Raw genomic sequence first — 17,774 nt, forward strand, 5'->3', positions numbered from 1 at the left:
ACCTCTGCAGAATCCATTGGCACTTGTGTTTCTTAACACACTAAGCAGTGTAAGTTAGAGAGGCTGACATTATTTTTTCTTTACATTTTAACTTTTGATCATGTCATCAGCTACAATTGTTGGTAGATAAAGATTTAGATGTTTATGGAACAGCACAAGCTTCCTAGCAGTTTGAATGCGTTGTTTTTATGGCTAATAATGGTTTGAGAAAGGTTTTCTTGATAAGAGAAGCTATCTTCACACTACAGTACTTTTCATTTAGTTCTATAATGATGGCACACTCTCCCTTGTCACTTCAGCACTTCATTTGCACACAAAGCTGGAAGGCTCTTGCACGGGAATGGGAATCTGCACTTTATTGGCTATGCACAGCTACAAGCCGAGACATAAAACCTCTCCTCTATCTCAGCCAGATAGAGGCACCACACTACACTACTCACGGGTTCAAAGAACGGCAACAAAGCTGGTGAGGAGTCTGGAGCACAGACCTTATGAGGAACAACTGAAGGAGCTGGGATTGTTCAGTCTGGAGAAGAGGAGGCTCAGGGCAGACCTTATTGCTCTCTGTAACTGCCTGAAGGGAGGTTACACTGAGCTGGGAGTTGGCCTCGACTCTCGTGTAACTAGTGGTAGAACTAGAGGGAATGGCTTCAAGCTAAGCCAGGGGATATCTAATCTGGACTTTAGGAAATACTACTTCTCTGAAAGAGTGGTCAGGCACTGGAATGGGCTGCCCAGGGAGGTGGTGGAGTCACCGACCCTGGAGGTGTTCAAGGAACGTTTGGATTTCGTGTCAAGGGACATGGTTTAGTGAGAGCTGTTGGTGACAGGTGGATGGTTGGACTGGATGACCTTTTAGGTCTTTTTCAACCTTGGTGATTCTGTGACTCTGTGACTAGAACGAGGCTGCCCCTGCAGACCCGAACATGGCCCTCCTACTGGGGGCAGCCAAAGCGGCCACTGCTCACACGACGAAGGCGTAGGGGCAGAACGAGACACGCCGCACGTCCCAGACGGGTGAAGCACAGCAGAGTAACGCCGCCCTGACCCCGCCACGCCCCTACGCCGCCAGTGAGGCGTAACCCCAGCCCGCCGCGCCCCTCCCTGTCCCTCCCCGTCCCTCCGCACCCCTCCCGGCCTGTTCCCTTACGGCCACGTCATTCGCTCGCCGTGGGCGGAAGTGGCGTCAGCTCGCCGGGCAGCCAACGGGCGCCGCGCATGTGGCTGGGTGAGAGGTGAAAGATCAGGCGGGGCGGCAGAAAGATGGCGGTGCGGGCGGCAGGCGCCGGGCGAGAGACGCGGACTCTGTGAGGCGCGCGAAGCGATGGCGCGGCGTGCGGCACGCTGCGGCTGAAGGCGGCCGTCGCGGGCCGTGCGCGGAGCGCTCCCCATGAGCGCGGTGGGGGGCCTGGCGTGGCGCGCGCTGCACGCCCTGCTGCGCGCGTTGCTCTGTCTGCAGCGCGCGCTGCTGGCCGCGCCCCGCGCCTGGCTCCGGCGCCGCGCCGCTGCATCCTGCGCCTTGCTGGGCCCCGCCGCCCGCGCCCTCGCCTTCCCCGGCGCGGCCCGCGGGGGCCGGCGGCCCGCTAGGAGGCGGCCCGGGGTTCGAGCCAGGGGCCGCGCGGACGGGCGGGTCCGCCAGAAGCTGCCGCTGCACGTGGCGCTGGTGGTGACCGAGGAGGAGCTGAGCTACGCGGACATGGCCAGCCTGGTGGTGTGGTGCATGGCGGTGGGCATCTCCTACGTCAGCGTCTACGACCACAATGGTGAGTGGCGGGAGTGCACCCGTTATGGGGGGGGGGGGGGGAAGGGGGAAGAAGGGGGGGTTGGAGGGGCCCGGGGGCAGGGGTGGGGGGGCGGGCTGGCCTGCCCACGGCGGGGATTGGGGTTGGATGCGCTCTGAGGTCCCTTTGCTACGAACCGTTCTGTATCATTCAGTGCTTTCCTGTTGAGGAGGCGAAGCCAACTACGTGCGATAATCTCAGCTGATGGATAATCTCTGAGACTGCGGGAGCCAGCAGCTGGGGAGGGCTAATCACATCCAAGGTGTGCTGCGTGCTGTGCTGCTGCCCTCTCTAAGGACGAAGCTTCCTGCTGCTGGTCTGGCAGTGCTTATAATGCCTCTCAGAGATACTAGGGAAGGCTAAGGTTCAGCTGCTGTTTCGAATCTCTTCTGAGGGCTGTCGAGATGTTATGCAGACTGGATTAGCTCTGTAGATCTGTGAGTGATTAGGGGTGTTGTCTGCACTATGTGTCTTCTGGTGGTCTTTCAAGAAAAGCTCAGTAGTGCCTTCTACCAGAGTAGGTAGCATCTGATGTGGTCAAAGATATGGAACTTAGAGCTGTGGTGGCCTTACATTTATCATGGGTATGTGTGGTTTTTAGAACTACTGCCATTGATGTTGTTGTTGCATTTCTGGTCCCTCATAGATAATGCAAGACCCAGACTTTTGCAAAATCTTGTAAGGTCTTTCTAAGAAACTGTGCTTAGCACCAGTCCCGTATCAGTTTAAATTGACCTGTGTACAGCTGTTGCAGAACTTTGTTATGCTGTGTTTCAGTGGGAGAATACTTCCTCCTTTGGAGGTTGAAGAGTCTTCTAAATATTTGCACAACGCTTTGAGGATACACTGCCTACTGGAAAGTCATTAGTGTGTTGATGGTTTTGCTCTCAGTTGCAAAAGAATGCAGCCAGATGAAATGCTACAGAGCAAGCATTGGTGCTACACAAAAGTTTCCCTTGTGGCCTGAAGAGGAGAACTTGATTGTATAGTCCTTGTATTTTCTGTCAGTCCTCAAGCAAATTGTCTGCTATGTTCTCCAATTTTGTGTACTTATGTTTAATTTCTTTTTAGATCTCTGCATTGTACTGCAAAAATATTTACCTGAACTGAGGAACAGATCCATTTGAAAGCTATATTTCTTGTTGCTATGGATTTTCATATTTGAATGGTTGCAGGGTGAACCTCACTGAGGAGGGGTAGGCAAGCATAGATACTGTCACTGGTCCTGTCTGTAAGGGTGAAACCAGCATTCAGCTTGTCTGTTTCCACTAATAGCAGAGTTACTTCTGCTTCTCTGGAACACATGCTGGGATCCAGTCAGACCTGGGGCTGACTGGTACAAGGCTGTGCACGTGATAAACAGAAATGATGTGGCTGTCCTCTGAGGAGTGGTGTAGATGAAGTAACCTTGCAGAATGATTGTCAGCTGCTCAGAAAAACTATTTTGAGTGGAGATCAGTATGAGCATAACTAATATATGGAAATAATAGTCAAAGTTGTGTGCTGATAAGCTTTAATACCCTTAAGCTTGAAAATAGAGCAATGATATCATGACTTTAAAATGAAGAAATGTTTTATCCGTAGTTAATTTTATTAGTGCTTAGATATCAGAATATACCAGTTTAATTATCAGCTTGAATTCTGATTTATTGGCACATAACTGATGAAGGCAAGCCTTAACCCACAGCAACTATGTGGTTTAAATCATTAGCTATTGCCAGATTTCATACTTTGAGACAAACCTGCTGTTATACATCCATGTTCTTTACAGATATTCAGTGCATTTTCTGGGATACCAGCCATGTCTGCTTTCTGCACAGAGCCTTTTAAGTTGATGTCATTGAGTTCTGAGCAACTAGTCATTCAAATGGCTTGAGTACACATTTCTGGAAGTAGCAGATACATTACCTTTCTCTTGGCGCTGAGCTCCTTACTGTATCTGGATTGAGCACAGAGCACTTCCAAATAGGCCTGTAGCTGCATAGGACATTGTAGTACCCTGCAGTCTTATTGCTAAATGCAGTTCTGAACCATAGTCGTGTCTGGAACCCTCAGCAGAGTATTAGTAAGTGAAGGTAAAAAAAGACATGTACAACTTCCTGTTATCAGTAGCAGAGGGTGAACTTTAATTATGCTTTGCTTGTTATTATAGTAGGTAAGGGTTACTTCTGGTATGCTGATCTGCTTCAGTGAGATCCTGTGCTCATACAGTTGTACTTGCTATTGACTTAGCGAAAATGTGTTGTCAATGCTGCTACTGGCTCTGGTGGAAAAGGAAAAAAGGTGATTTCTTCTTCACTGGAGGTAGTGGAGTACGCTTGGATTCCTCTTCTTTCACTACTTTTGTGTGACAGTGAGATTCTGCTCATTAAAACAGAAGACTTTGGTTACAGAAATGCTCTTCCACGCTTGTGTTTTCTGGAAGGAAATGTCTACTTCAGTTTCCTGTAGAATGTTAAAATGTGACCTTAATTGGGCTGTCTACAGGAAAAAGGGAGAAATGTGACATTCTTCCAAGAGGAAGTACCATATAAGCTTTTTTTTTTTTTTTTTTTTATAGTAGTGAAATTCTGAGGTTTTCATAAGCTAATTGAAGGGAAGATTGGTTCTGTATTCTTAGCTCTTCAAAATGAGTAACCACCCCAGCTGATCCAGGCATAATGTAACAACTGCACTAGTAACTCTGAAGGCAACTTGGCTGAAGTTAGATGTTCTCATGGGCAATTACAAGAAAACTCAGTATGTTTATGAATACATTGAACAATAACTGTAGAACCTCATCAGGTACTTGACTATCTTCTCTGAATCTGAAGGTCAGTAATCTAAAAGGTTGAAGTAAGAGTACATAATGTAGGAAGACTTCAAGATAAGTAACTGTCTTGTACTGTAATAAACATGGTGTGATATGACTTGCAGTACTCAGGTGTCTTTCCCAATCTGGGGCTATAGTGGCATTCTTGTGGTGTCTGGTGGTTAGGGGCCTTTTTCTTTCTCCCACATATCGAAATATTTTCCAAATATGCAGCAAAAGTCTAATGAGGTTTATGGTGTGCTTGTGTGCCTGAGTTATTTAATTTAAGTTTATTTAAATATAGGCTTTGCTCAAGGATTTGTTTTTTGTAGGCTTATGGCTTTCCAATTGTATTCATTGGTAACAGCCAAGCTGTGCTAGTAGAGATGTTATCTCAGAGGAAATAACTCAGCCTTCTCACACTTGAAGATTACAGCTGCAACTGCCTTTCACCACTGTTAAATGTTTTGAACTTGTTTTGTTATTTTGCTAGTCATAGGACATTGAGTGTTACTTCTGTTCATAGTGAAGCTTTCCTGAAGTGGTGTGGGACAAGGATAGAGCAATTTCAGGAGGCTTGCAGTCTCTTGGCATCTGAATGCTTTGGGTTCCTGAAGAGATGCTTCTGGTTGGAGTGTTGTTAAAAGCCTCGAGTAGTGCTTTGTTGGACTTGAGTTTTTCTATCCTGGGTTTAGCTTTCTGGGGAGCTGTTTTACTTCTAGGCAATTTCTCTTTAAGAAATTCTTTGAAATAATAAGGTACAGTAATAATAAAAAGAAATCATTTAATGAGCTGCAGGCTAGGCTTTTAGGCTCTTCTGGATTATTTGGTAGTTTAGTTGGTCTGATTAACTTACAAAACTGAATATTTGGCATACTTTCATGAAAAGGGAGTTAAGTATGTTGTGGCTTTGTGTTACTGGAGTGCATTTGTGTCACACTGAATCTGCTATGGGTTTTCTAATTCTATGAAACTTGGCATTCGTCAGCTGTTCTGGAGTTCATTAGGTAGAGTCTCTAGACTGCGTGTTTAATGTGGTCTAAAGCCAGTCTATACATACTTATAGGTAGTATGGAAGTAGCAGTGCTTTTTCTCTTGATTACTAGTGAATTCGTGCAGGGATGTTCTGTACTAGAACAGGAGCTGTGGGAGGAGTGGTCACTGAATTCTGATTCTGAATTCTTTCTGTTTGCTAGCTGTAGCTTCAGTAGCTCTAACTAGCTAAAGTTAGAGCTCTAGTTAGAGCTAGAATGAAATTTAAGTGACTTCAGCTGTTTTCAAACTTTGTTTATATATTTTTCAGGACTTCTGGAATATATGTCGTTTTCTTGTGCTCAGTGTCCTGTAAGGTACAATGCAACACAAACCTTACTTTAAGTTCAACTTTAACATGTCCAGTTTTGGGCCCCTCACTGCAAGAAAGACATTGAGGCCCTGGAACGTGTTCAAAGGAGGGCAACAAAGTTGGTGAGGGGTCTGGAACACAGGCCATATGAGGAGAGGCTGAAGGAGCTGGGAATGTTCAGCCTGGAGAAGAGGAGGCTCAGGGGAGACCTCATTGCTCTCTATAACTTCCTGAAGGGAGGTTGTGGTGAGCTGGGGGTCGGCCTCTTCTCTCGTGTCATTAGTGATAGGACCAGGGGGAATGGCTTCAAGCTACGGCAGGGGAGATTCAGGCTGGACATGAGGAAGTATTACTTTTCAGGAAGGGTGGTCAGGCACTGGAACGGACTGCCCAGGGAGGTGGTGGAGTCACCGACCCTGGGGGTGTTCAAGGAAAGACTGGATGTTGTGTTGAGGGACATGGTTTAGTGGGAGCTATTGGGAATAGGTGAGCGGTTGGACTGGGTGATCTTTTAGGTCTTTTCCAACCTTGGTGATTCTGTGATTCTATAAGACAGATATGGAGACCCTGGAGCTTGTCCAGAGAAGGGCAATGAAGCTGTGAAGGGTCTGGAGCATAAGTCTGAGGAGTGTCTGAGGGAACTGGAATTGTTTCCTGTGTAGAAGAGGAGGCTCAGGGGTGACCTTATTGCACTCTACAACTAGTTGAAAGCATGTTGTGGTGAGTTGGGAATTGGCTGCTTTTTCTGTATAACTAGCGATAGGACTAGAGGGAATGGCCTGAAGTTGTGCCATTGAGATTCAAGTTGGACATCAGGACAAACTTGTTCTCTCAACGAGTTGTTGGGTGCTCAAACAAGTAGCTTAGGGAGGCTGTGGAGTCACTGTGTCTGGAGGTGTTCAAGAGACATCTAGATGTTGTACTAAAGGAAATGATTAGTGCAGAAATATTAGTGGTAGGTGAACAGTAGGACTGGATGATCTTGTAGGACTTTTCAACCTCAGTGACTGACTTTAAACTGCAGCCAATGTGATCCAACATAAGGATGCAGGTTTTCATGTGTTAAAACAGTTTATTGAATGTATGTTTTATGAACTGAGTTATGAGTTGATATTTCTCAAGCTGGTTATAGTTGCAACAAGCCTGTTCTGAGTGAGCTGGCACTGAAAGAGTTGAGAAAGCAAATGACTGGAATGCTATGGAAATGTGTTCTTTCATAGGCTTAGGTTTGGTGAGGTTTTCTCTTGTAAGGAAGAGACAGTTTTTCTCCTGTGATTGCTTTCTTCTGTCATGGTTTAAATAGCAGGGCAAATGAGAACATTGAACTGTAAGATGCTACCAGTCCATGGGCAGGTGTTGGTTTTGGCAGTCTGGCCTGACAGATGAGTGGCTGACACCACCTGGTGTTCTGTATGACAGTGGTTTCTATGATTTGACTTGTTTGAACTGATTTATCAAGTTTCTTGTACACCTGCAGACTTCTGCTTACATGCTGCATTGTCAGTCTCTAACCTTTAAGTTCTGCAACACCTCAATTAACTACAAATGGGCAAGGCTTGTAACTATTCCAAAGCAGAGCAAAAGGTATGAAATAAAGAATCATGTAATGGAGGACTAATGCAGAAAGCTGACTGCTCTGGTTTGCCTCAGTTGTAGTGTTGCTGGGAACTAATTATCAGTGGTGTACTTGCAGCTTGTGTTGTGAAAAGAAGAGAGATACCTAGAAATAGATAACAGGTTCTCTGGTGTATTTTTTTTTAATAAACAAAGGTTTTATACTCCATGGCTTTTGGAATGGTGATGCTTAAGTGTGTACAATCCTTGAAATACGCATTTTTATGAGTTTGCTTTTAGAAACAAAGTAATAGTAGAACACAAATGTGAAATTTTCACTGCATCAGGAACAGGAATGCTGCATTCTTCCTTGCTTAACAGCAAACAGCATTTTCAGAGCTAGCTTGAATGTATTTTCAAATAAACTATAAAACTGCACCTTGTAGACAATCTGATATTTGAGATCTTTTAAGGGAAGAGTGGCGCATGTCTAAGCCACAGCCATATAAAATGATTTCTTCAAGTCAAATGAGTGTTTGGTCCATGTGTCTTTCTGCTATACAAAGCAGTGGTAAGGACAAGTCTCTTGTGCATTCAGTGAGAAACATTGCTCAGGGACAAGTTCTTAAATACCTCACTTAAAAAAGCATTCAGCTACCCTCTGATGAGCTTCAGGATCATCTCTGCAGGAGAAATGCAGGTGCATCAAGGATAATGGATCAGTTGGAATTGTGATTTGGAGGTCTTTCTCAGAAAGTTGGGCTAGAAATGCACAATACAACTACTGTGGCTTAGTTTGTTACACTGCTGTTACAGGAATGAAACAGGATCCAGTTCTGAACAGCTGTATAAGGCAAGTGAGCTAAACGAGAGTAGAAGCGAAATACTTGTGGTTTAAGTTTTCTAATGCTTCTGTCTATCATGCTTTCTGCCTTACTGATATTTGTTCATCTGTCAATGTGAGATCAATTATAAGTATCATTAATGTATGTAATGAAAGTTATTTTTTTTTGCAGGAGATATTCAGGATGAGAAGAAAAACTGATGGATTTATTACCTGTTAAGACATAGACTTATTAAAGTCTATATAAAACATAACTGCTAGTATAGTAAATGCATTGCATGTTTTCATGTAGGGGTGGGGAAAACACACTAATGTATTATGATCCTAACCTAATAATCTATGTTTATTCAGACTACTACTGATGTGGAAACTGGTGTATATGTAGCAGTTTCTAAACCTAGAATCAGGCTGAGGTGATAAATTGAATGACTGGAAGTTGTATGCAAGTTCAGTATTTCTTGAGTGGCGAGCTGATTGTGTGGACAGTTTTTAGACTGGTTTGCAGAAGTCCTTGCCATAAGATCTCTGAGTGAAACTTAAGCTCTTGGTAGCAACCCCTGAATCCAAATGATAAAAGCTGTATCAGTTCCTATGTAAATATGTGCATCTGTACTTTTTCATTGTAAAGTAAATATTTAGGCTTTAATGCTTAATTTTACTGTAGTTTTTGATTAGAAATAGTGTAGTGTAACTAAAAGCTAGAATTTTACAACAGCAATCCCAGCATGTTTGCTCAACCAAGTTTTTGTAGACTCCTGAACTCAAAATGTGCCAATGATAAGCATGCAAGTATGAAAAGACTGAGAACTGTATCAATTTATTGCATGATATAGCTTGTGAAATACTCTTATTAGGAAATCTTTGACATTGGCAATTGCATGAGTGGACAGTTGACCTGATGCACTGATTTAGTCGTCTTCTGGCTCAGTTCATGGTGAATTGTTTTGTTACATTTGTTAGATAACTTTACTAGTGTGTATGTAGTAAGTGAAAGCAGACGTCAGCAGCAAATCTACAGCAGTGTGGGGCAGAAAGGAAACTAGGTGTTACAGTGACATGATGGTCCTGTGCAGTTAGGATATTGCTGTCTCAAACTGTTGCTCAGCATGCTGAAGACAGCAAAGTGATTCTGTAGCCATCTCTTATGCAGCTGTGAATTGCTATTTGAACTAGGCTGTGTAAAAGAGGAACAGAAGCATGTGAGAGTTGTCTCCCTGTATATGCTTTTGCAAGGTCACTGGAGTTAGTCATGTGCAGTAGCATTTGCTTTTGATTCTTATCATACTTGCACATTCCAGTTTGAAGCCAGTACTGACCACTTGATTTTCTTCCCCCAACGCGGTGTCAGATTTATTTTTATAGCACTCTGTAGTATACAACTGACATCTAACTCTTTTTTAAGGTATTTTCAAGAGGAATAATTCAAGACTGATGGACGAAATTTTAAAACAGGAGCAAGAACTCTTAGGATTAGACTGCTCCAAATATACAGTGGAATTTGCTAATCAAGACAAAGCTGATCAAGGTAAGGTGAATTGAGAGTGGACAGAGACTAGTATGACTTTAGTTGTATACAGATCATAATTCTGCTTTTACTTAAACACATTTGTATGTATTATGACCTTTTCCTTCATTAACACCTGATTATCAGAACACATACAACATTCCTCTGTTAGTATTAAGCTTTCAATATCATTTTGCTTATAACTCATAGTGAGGTCTTGTTCTTCCCTGTGCCTAGGCATCATTACTGGGTAGTCCAGTCTGTTAGCAAAACTCTTGTGCCAGTGACCCCTTTAATGCATCAGTGTAGCTCAGCTTTCCACTGCTTGAGTGAAATTGTTTTGCTGAGAGACTTGAAAAAGGAAGGGAACTGATATTATGTTGGTGGTGCATTCAATTCTTCTGCGAACTTATACTTTACCTCAGAGTTGAAAGAGCAGAACTTTTGGTTATCATGTTAATGTGTAACAAAGAATGCAAAGAAGATACAGAATACTAATCTGTCAGTATTGGTATGTCAGTTTAAAGACTGTTTCTCTGTATTAAAAATGGATCAAATATTCTCAGGTTTTTTTTTTGTGGTGGCCTTTCATAGATTGAGTGTGGCTGTTCTGATGTGTCTTCAAAAGAACACAAAATAAAATTGTAAGCAGTTAGATTCATTACTGACATAAGTTGTGTATTTTAATATTAGTCTGCTTTGTAGTTAACCCAGTTACTTCAACCTGGGTTTAATACACCAGTTATTTGTAGCCTTTAGCTTCCTTGTTAAGTTTACCTCTTAGGTACTTTATCCTGCCTCACAATAGCATTGGCATCCATGAGATTATGCCTGTGATTTAAGAGGCTATTTTACAACAATTACAGTTCAGTGGACAAATTCTGATAGTGTTACATAGTTCCTACCTTCTCTGTATTCAGTAATCTTAGATCAGTGTTGCAGCATCACTTTTGGAGTGCTGTGGAAATTCTGTAACCATATTTGGGGAGAGTTGTAGCTTAATCCTATTGTCAAATGAATGTTCAAAGTAGTTAAAGTACCTTCTTGTAAAGGATTAAGAATTAGGTCTTTCTACATTGGTTGCTGCACCCAGATCAGTAATTCAGTACCCAGTTCTTAGTGCTTTTCATGACTGCATTAGAACCTATACAAATTTCTCTGGAACAATTTGCATTTGAAGATTGACTCTTATTAAGCCATTCCTCACAGGCCTCCCTCTTCAAAATAGTTGCTTTAGGCTTGGTTTTTAGCAATAGCAAACCCAGAAGCTGCTTCTTACAACTTCTTTAACAGCTGAGTGATATATACGTAGGATTAGTTGTACCATATGTGAAATCATGTATTTTTTTTTGTCATACCCTATGAATACTTAAAGCACATTTAAAACTATTTCTGTTACTTCTAAACTATGTTTTGTACTTTCAGTTTTAAATTGCCAATCTACATTGAAGGTGCTGTCTCCAGAAGATGGAAAAGCAGACATAGTAAAAGCTGCTGAGAACTTTTGTCAGTTGGTAGCACAACAGCAAAGAACATATACAGACCTGGATGTGAATGTGTTAGACAACTTGTTAAGTAGTAAGTATTATATGGTCCCTCGGGAGAAGGGAAACATTACACAATTGATAACTAATTTCACTTCTTATATACTTACAACATGTATGTAGCATATCAGAATAAGTTATGCTGAGTGCCATCAAACACGCTCAAAACTCTTGCTGTTTTGCTGCTTAGATCTCTTTAAAGAAAAAGCTCCAAAGGAAACTCTAGTTGGAGAGTCTCATTTTTACAGAACTCACAAGCTTTGTGGAAAAAAAGTATTTCTGAGATAAGCTGAAACTAGACTTACAAGTAAGGTGAACTTCTTGCAAGCTAGCATGCTGCAAGCCTAGGTATGAGTGGTGAGTCTTCACAGGTTTAGTTACAGGAATTAAAACTGCCTAACTGTTGGCTCTGAGTTGAATGCAAATAATAGGGTACTTGCTGATCCTTTGCTGCTGTGTAACCCGTGTCAGTTATCTCCATTACTAATTCATACTAATTCATGAGATTACTGACTCTCTGCACTGAAGTTGCATGGCTACTTGCAATAGGTGTGAAAAGGGTGGGGCTGACTCCATGCCCTATGAGGGGGAAACAGCATTGTGAAAAGGAGCTGAAGTACTTGCTCAACTTCTCTAGATGATCAGTGCATATGAAGTACAACTGGGTTCAGGTTTCAGTTAGCGCAGTTCAACTTAGTTTTCTGCAGGCAAGCTGTGTGCCTGGTACACTGTTACAGTGTGGCTTTCATTAATTGGAGTCTAGAGAGATTTTCCTCTTCCCTCCCTCATCCCCTAAACAAGTGATCAGCTGAGTTGCAGAATGGATCCACTGCAGTGCAATGGGAGTTCAGACCCTTTAGTCTTAATCCCAAGTAAATTTTCACTTTTGAAGCATGTGGCATCTTATCTTACAGTAGTGGAGTTATTAAATGGTTATTTAGTATGACCCCTGAGGAAGCAACTTAGATGTCTAGCCTGTTATGCCCGAAGGAAATTTAAGAAAGTGGGTAATTGCTTCTGTAGATCAATTTCTCATTCTTGAAGAACTGGTGCCAATGATACCATTATACATATTCTGGCCATTTATGCTGAAGTAGAGTTCATCAAACACTTGTTCCTGATCTACTATCCTTGCATGTGTCTATTGTTCAAGTAATGCATGATAGCTGAGCACAAAAAAATCTGGATTTTTTTAGTCTGTTAAAATTGTAAACTTTCAAAACGTATTGTGTAACTGAAGTTAATATAACTCAATATAACTGAAGTTAATGTAACTGAAGTATTGTGTAACTGAAGATAATATCTATAATGAGTCCTGCTTACTAATCTGTTTGTTTTTAATGTCTTAGGACAGTTGGAAGAATTAGTCTTCCATAACTGACTTAGTTCACAAAACTACTCATTTTAGTTGTCATGTTTAGTTTCAGTGTTTGCTCAGTTGCAAAGTATTGAACAGAAATGCCTGAGTTGCTGATTTTAAATCCAGAAGAAATTCTGGAGAACAGTACTTAAAGCCCCAGGATTATTGCTATTTTATTCAGGAGATTTCTGTGAGCTGCTGACTTATTGCATGCTGATTTAAGTACATGGTAATATAGTTTTTTATAACTTCCTCATGTAGAATGTGCTTATTGAAGTCTGGTTTTAAAGTGATGGGGTTCTAACTTGTGTCATTTTAGATTCTTCATTCTTGCTTGAATTCTTACAGCCTAGGTTTTCCTCAGTGTGGCTGAGTATGTTGTTCTCAGCAAGCTTTCTTTCAGAAAAGTAGGTGCCAGCTGTGGTATAGTCATAGGATCATAGAATCACTCAGGTTGGAAAAGACCTTAAAGATCATTGAGTCCAACCATGACCTAACCATACTACCTGAACTCTTAACAACCCTCTGCTAAATCACATCCCTGAGCACCATATCCAATAATACCTCCACTTCCTGTCTCTGTTTCCAGTAATGAGTATGGTAATAATACTGTTCAAGTTGGACTAGTTAATCTGTGTGGAGAAGCTCTACGTAGATATCAGCTCTACAGATTCATTCATGTTTCCCTCATAAAACTCCTGACTTAAGAGAGATGTTGTGAGACTTCTTTTCCTTGAGTGTCTGAGCCTCCTCGCCTCCTCATGGATTCTGTTCCCAAGCCCTTCTATTTTTTGTGTGCTTGAAGAGTGCTTTCCTTCTGCTCTGAGGGAGTTTCCACATGCAAAGTATCTGTGGTATTGATGCATTTAGGTAGAGAAATTGGATGCAGGGTAGAAAGCACAGTACTGTATTTAAATAGGCTGTTCTGACAGTAATACTACACACTGTTCATTTTCCTTCTTCAGATAGGAGCCAGAAGGAAATATTAGAATTAACTGGGCTCTCTGAAGGTCTTTTCCTGTTTGAAAAAGTCATTGCAGTGTTGGAAGATCCTGCTGCTGAACTGGCCAGCTGAGGAGTACTCAGCTTCTGAATCAGCTGATGAGTAAAGCTGTCCACTTCCACCAGAATCCCCACTTCTAAGTATTTGCTGCTTCCCTGCAAAGCTGTTTCATACTAACATACTAGCTTACCAATAAATAAGCAGCTTCAGCTTTATACTTCTCTGTTCTTTGAGATAAGCTCTAAACTGTGGCTTTAGTGGAAATGCTGAGGAAAATAGCTTATTTGTCTCTGACAAAAATTTACTGTTGCAGTGATTCAGTGAGGAGGGAGGATATGAACTTTTTTGAAATCTTCAGCTTCAATTCTTGAACAGAGATAAAGGGGAAGAAATCATATGAGACCTTAGTTTTGTTTTGTTCTTCCTGATGTTAAGTTCTCTAAGTTTAAGCTAATATGTTTTTTTTAAAAAAAAAAAAAAAAAAAAAAAAAAAAACAACCACCTGAAGTTAGGAGCAGTAGGCAGCATTGAATTTTGCCATCTGCTAAAGGTAAGAATTACGCAGTGCAAGCACTCTTGCGTTAAAGTTGTGGAGTTAGGATAGTAGGAAGGGCAACAGGAAATATCATGGAGTAATCTTTGCTCATAGCAGCATTACAGCAAAGTAGGATTATGACTGCTGAAATGCTTTTCGAGGTGAGCTGGACAAGTGCATGAGGAACAGTTTATCTTTTTGGTCTCCTTGTGGTATTCTACTGTTTTCCACATGTTGTCTTAATAAATTTGCTGAAGTTAGCAGAGAAGGCTGGACTAAGACTGTTCATTCTAAGCATGTTGCCCACCTGTCAGTTCTAGTCTGTACTATTTCAGGTATGACAAATTGTACAGAAGGGGCTGCTAACTGTTGTCTTCCTTGAAAGGTCAGTAGGGAGCTCTCATGGTGAACAAGACAGCAAGCTACTGAAGACTTAATCAGCTTTTCTTAAAATGGGGAGAATTCCGAGTGCATAAACTGTAGTACTTGGTCTTCAGCTTTTTGGGGAGTGATATTTACTATCTTGAACAACTGTTTATATGCCCAGTTCCGGGGACTGGGTATAGATAATGAAATCATCACAGTGCAGATTAGACTAGTTGAACAATACTGGCTGAGGTTTTACAGTATGATGAAGAGTGTGGCTACCTAGTGAACTGTGTCATGTAGTTGTGCCCTGGGTGGATCATGTCTGCTTACTAACAAGAGAAATAAGGCAATTTTTTTTTTTTCTGCTCAACTAGGAAGATGTCAACTGCAACAGTTTGTCTGAAACTTTGTAGTAAAAATTTTTACATGTCTGTGTAGCTCTATTCTGAGCAATCTGGCAATTAATCTGGCAGTACTTCTTAAAAAGATATATTTTTTTTTTTAATGAAATGTCCTTGAGGTTTTTTTTTGTAGTGGCTCTTTTACTGTACTTGACAGTAAATCCCCATAGTTGAGACTACAGTAAGTATGTGTTGGGATGTAATATGTTCTGCTCTATTAAAATCAAGTTTGCCAAGACAAAGCTAGAACAAGTCAGCTTTTAACAGTACTGTTACGGTTTGCTGTTATTTAAAACAATCTAACTGTTCCCATCAGTGCCTTATCAAGTATTTGAAAACTAAAAGCATTCAATTGCAAAGCAGACGCCTTGAGACTTAAACAAATTTTATGGGGAGTTTGACAAAACCTAATTTAATTTGTTCTTACAGGTACAAGTGGATTTCCAGATCCTGATTTAGTCTTGAAGTTTGGTCCTGTGGACAGCACATTAGGGTTCCTTCCCTGGCACATCAGACTAACAGAGATCATGTGAGTTGTTTATAATTCCTGTGAAGTCTCTGTGACCTACCTAACAGAAATAGCTGTAAAAGGAAACATGTTTAAACAAAAATATCCAGAACTTGATGTCAGGGTTTGAGTTATTAAATAAGAACCTGTCATACTTCTGCATTGTTGCAACTTCAGTCATGGTGAGGCAACAGCAAACTTCTGTTACTTTTTATTCTCTGTGATCTGATCCAAGTTCAGTTGGTGTTCCTTAAATGGTTTCTAGTACCTTACAGCTTTCTGTGCCCTTTATATTGTTACGTTGTCCTATCAGGGAAACTAGATGATGCCTCTAGATTGCCATTCATCTTTAATAATTAAACTGACTGTAGTTGCTGTATTTCTTAAGTCTGAGAGCATTTATAAGGGCACTGAAAAACATGTCTGGACAGAACTGTTTCTCCAACTATTGCACAATGTGAAAGTGCCTTCTGTAACTTAATGGGCAGGTTTCCATTGAAAGGATGGCAGAATACTGACAGCAACTTAATTACTATGGAGTTGCATGAGGGCTACAGTATTGAGAAACTCCACCATGTTGCAAAGACAATAGCTTGCTTTCAGTAGACTGCTGGGCCATATAAATCACTGGTATTTATAAAAGCTTATTAACGTTTTCTATCTTGCTTTCTCAGTTCTTTGCCTTCCCACCAGAACATCAGCTATGAAGACTTTTTCTCTGCCCTCCATCGCTATGCAGCTTGTGAGCAACGGTGGGGAAAGTGACTTTGGGCTGAGCACACTGAGTTGTGCTTTCCATGGAAAGGAATTTGTCTGTTTACAACCACCTGTGACCCATAAGTCTGGTTCATAGTCCTTTCTTAATTTATCAACAAATTCAATAAAGTGTCTTACCTTTCTAAAGAGTCTGTGTGAATGTGTGAGAATCTGTGGGGAAGGGGAAATCTGCAGGTTTGCTTTATCATAAGACATTTATTGCAAGCAAAGCTCTGTACACCTGAATTGTCCTCACTTTTATGTCCTATGACCAGATCATGCAAGAACTTGTGTGAAATCCACAGGACAGTGTAGGTTAGAATATTATCCCCTTGAAGGTTCATGTCCCTCAGCTTTATTTCTTTCTAGTTCTTCATGGTCAGTATTTCAGAACCAATCACCTGATCTTGTATTTAGTATGTAATGTTTAAATTTTAGAAGTCTGTATTGGTTCTGTTAATAGCTTAATAGACTGCTACTTAGCTGTCAGGGCTAAGTCAGCAGTAGCTCTAGAAGTGTGAGAAGGTTCTATTAAAGAAGAATGGAAACTTCTGTGGTAAGTGGATTAGGCACTATGAATCACAGAAATAACAAGGTTGGAAAAAAAACCTACGAGATAATCCAGTCCAACCATCAATGGTATGCTTATTAATGCTCATACTATGCTTTTTTAAAAAAAAAAAATAAAAGTGAAAAAGCAAAATATTCCTACAGCTTTGAGTGATATTTCTATCATCAGGCCCATTTTCTATGGGAAATAAGTGTAGGCATCTGGAATTATAGAATTCTAACCTAAAGTGACAAGCTGGCTAAGGCTCTGGGCCCACCTGTGGGGGGGGGGGGGGGGGGAATCTGAAAACATGCTAGGTCAACTTCTGCAGCTGCTGCCACTTGCTTGTTGTGTCTGTGTGCCCAGCAGAGGAGTGCTTAAGCCTTCTGTTAGATTTATTTTGAGCTGAGAGTTAGAAGCTTGAGTGGTGTTTCACAACAAATGAGAAGTTCAAATAAAGCTGCACTAACAAGCAAGTACCTCAAATCTGAGAACGTAGCTAGAAACACTAGCTAAGGAGTCTTCATAGTGGAATGTCTTATTCTAGTTACACTGCATACTGAAAGTGCTTGGAAGTTAACTCATTGTAGCAGCATTTGGATGAATCAGTATCTTCAGAGCTGTGTTATTTGGATGTAAAAATGAGTGTTTCAACCTTCTGGCCAGCATGCTAAGAACTTCTAGATGCTTTGTTCTGGAAGTTTTTTTTTTTTTCCCCTTTACCTCTCCCCTTTTGGAAATGAGCCTGTATTTATTTTCTTCAGGATCTATCTGTCATCAGAAGGAAAAATTTCCTGGGGGAATTGCAAGACTTTAGAATACACAGTTTCACAAAGAAGGAAACCTAATTGTTGTAATAATGTTGTAAGAGTCTGCATAAGCTTAGCTGTAGGCTTTGGTTTGTTTCTGTCATGCTAAGATTAGATTTC

General features: G+C 41.3%; 1 protein-coding gene across 1 annotated transcript; it reads left to right on the forward strand.

Moving 5' to 3' along the window:
- The first annotated feature begins 1,390 nt into the window (after positions 1-1,390).
- Positions 1,391-16,444, forward strand: NUS1 (NUS1 dehydrodolichyl diphosphate synthase subunit). Its single transcript, XM_042820388.1, has 5 exons — positions 1,391-1,763; positions 9,718-9,840; positions 11,245-11,397; positions 15,461-15,560; positions 16,214-16,444. The coding sequence occupies exons 1-5, from the start codon at positions 1,391-1,393 to the stop codon at positions 16,302-16,304; spliced, it is 840 nt and encodes a 279-aa protein (XP_042676322.1). The 3' UTR covers positions 16,305-16,444.
- The last annotated feature ends 1,330 nt before the right edge of the window (positions 16,445-17,774 follow it).

Source organism: Centrocercus urophasianus, unplaced genomic scaffold (assembly GCF_019232065.1).
Source record: "Centrocercus urophasianus isolate 14NV4802_14NV808 unplaced genomic scaffold, USGS_Curo_1.0 seq_10, whole genome shotgun sequence".
Taxonomy (NCBI): domain Eukaryota; kingdom Metazoa; phylum Chordata; class Aves; order Galliformes; family Phasianidae; genus Centrocercus; species Centrocercus urophasianus.

Bases quoted from the DNA above. Each gene is read 5' to 3' on its own strand.
- NUS1 (XM_042820388.1), top strand. From the start codon at position 1,391: ATGAGCGCGGTGGGGGGCCTGGCGTGGCGCGCGCTGCACGCCCTGCTG. The intron at 1,764-9,717 runs GTGAGTGGCGGG...CTCTTTTTTAAG, and splicing joins CAGCGTCTACGACCACAATG to GTATTTTCAAGAGGAATAAT. The intron at 15,561-16,213 runs GTGAGTTGTTTA...TTGCTTTCTCAG, and splicing joins ATCAGACTAACAGAGATCAT to TTCTTTGCCTTCCCACCAGA.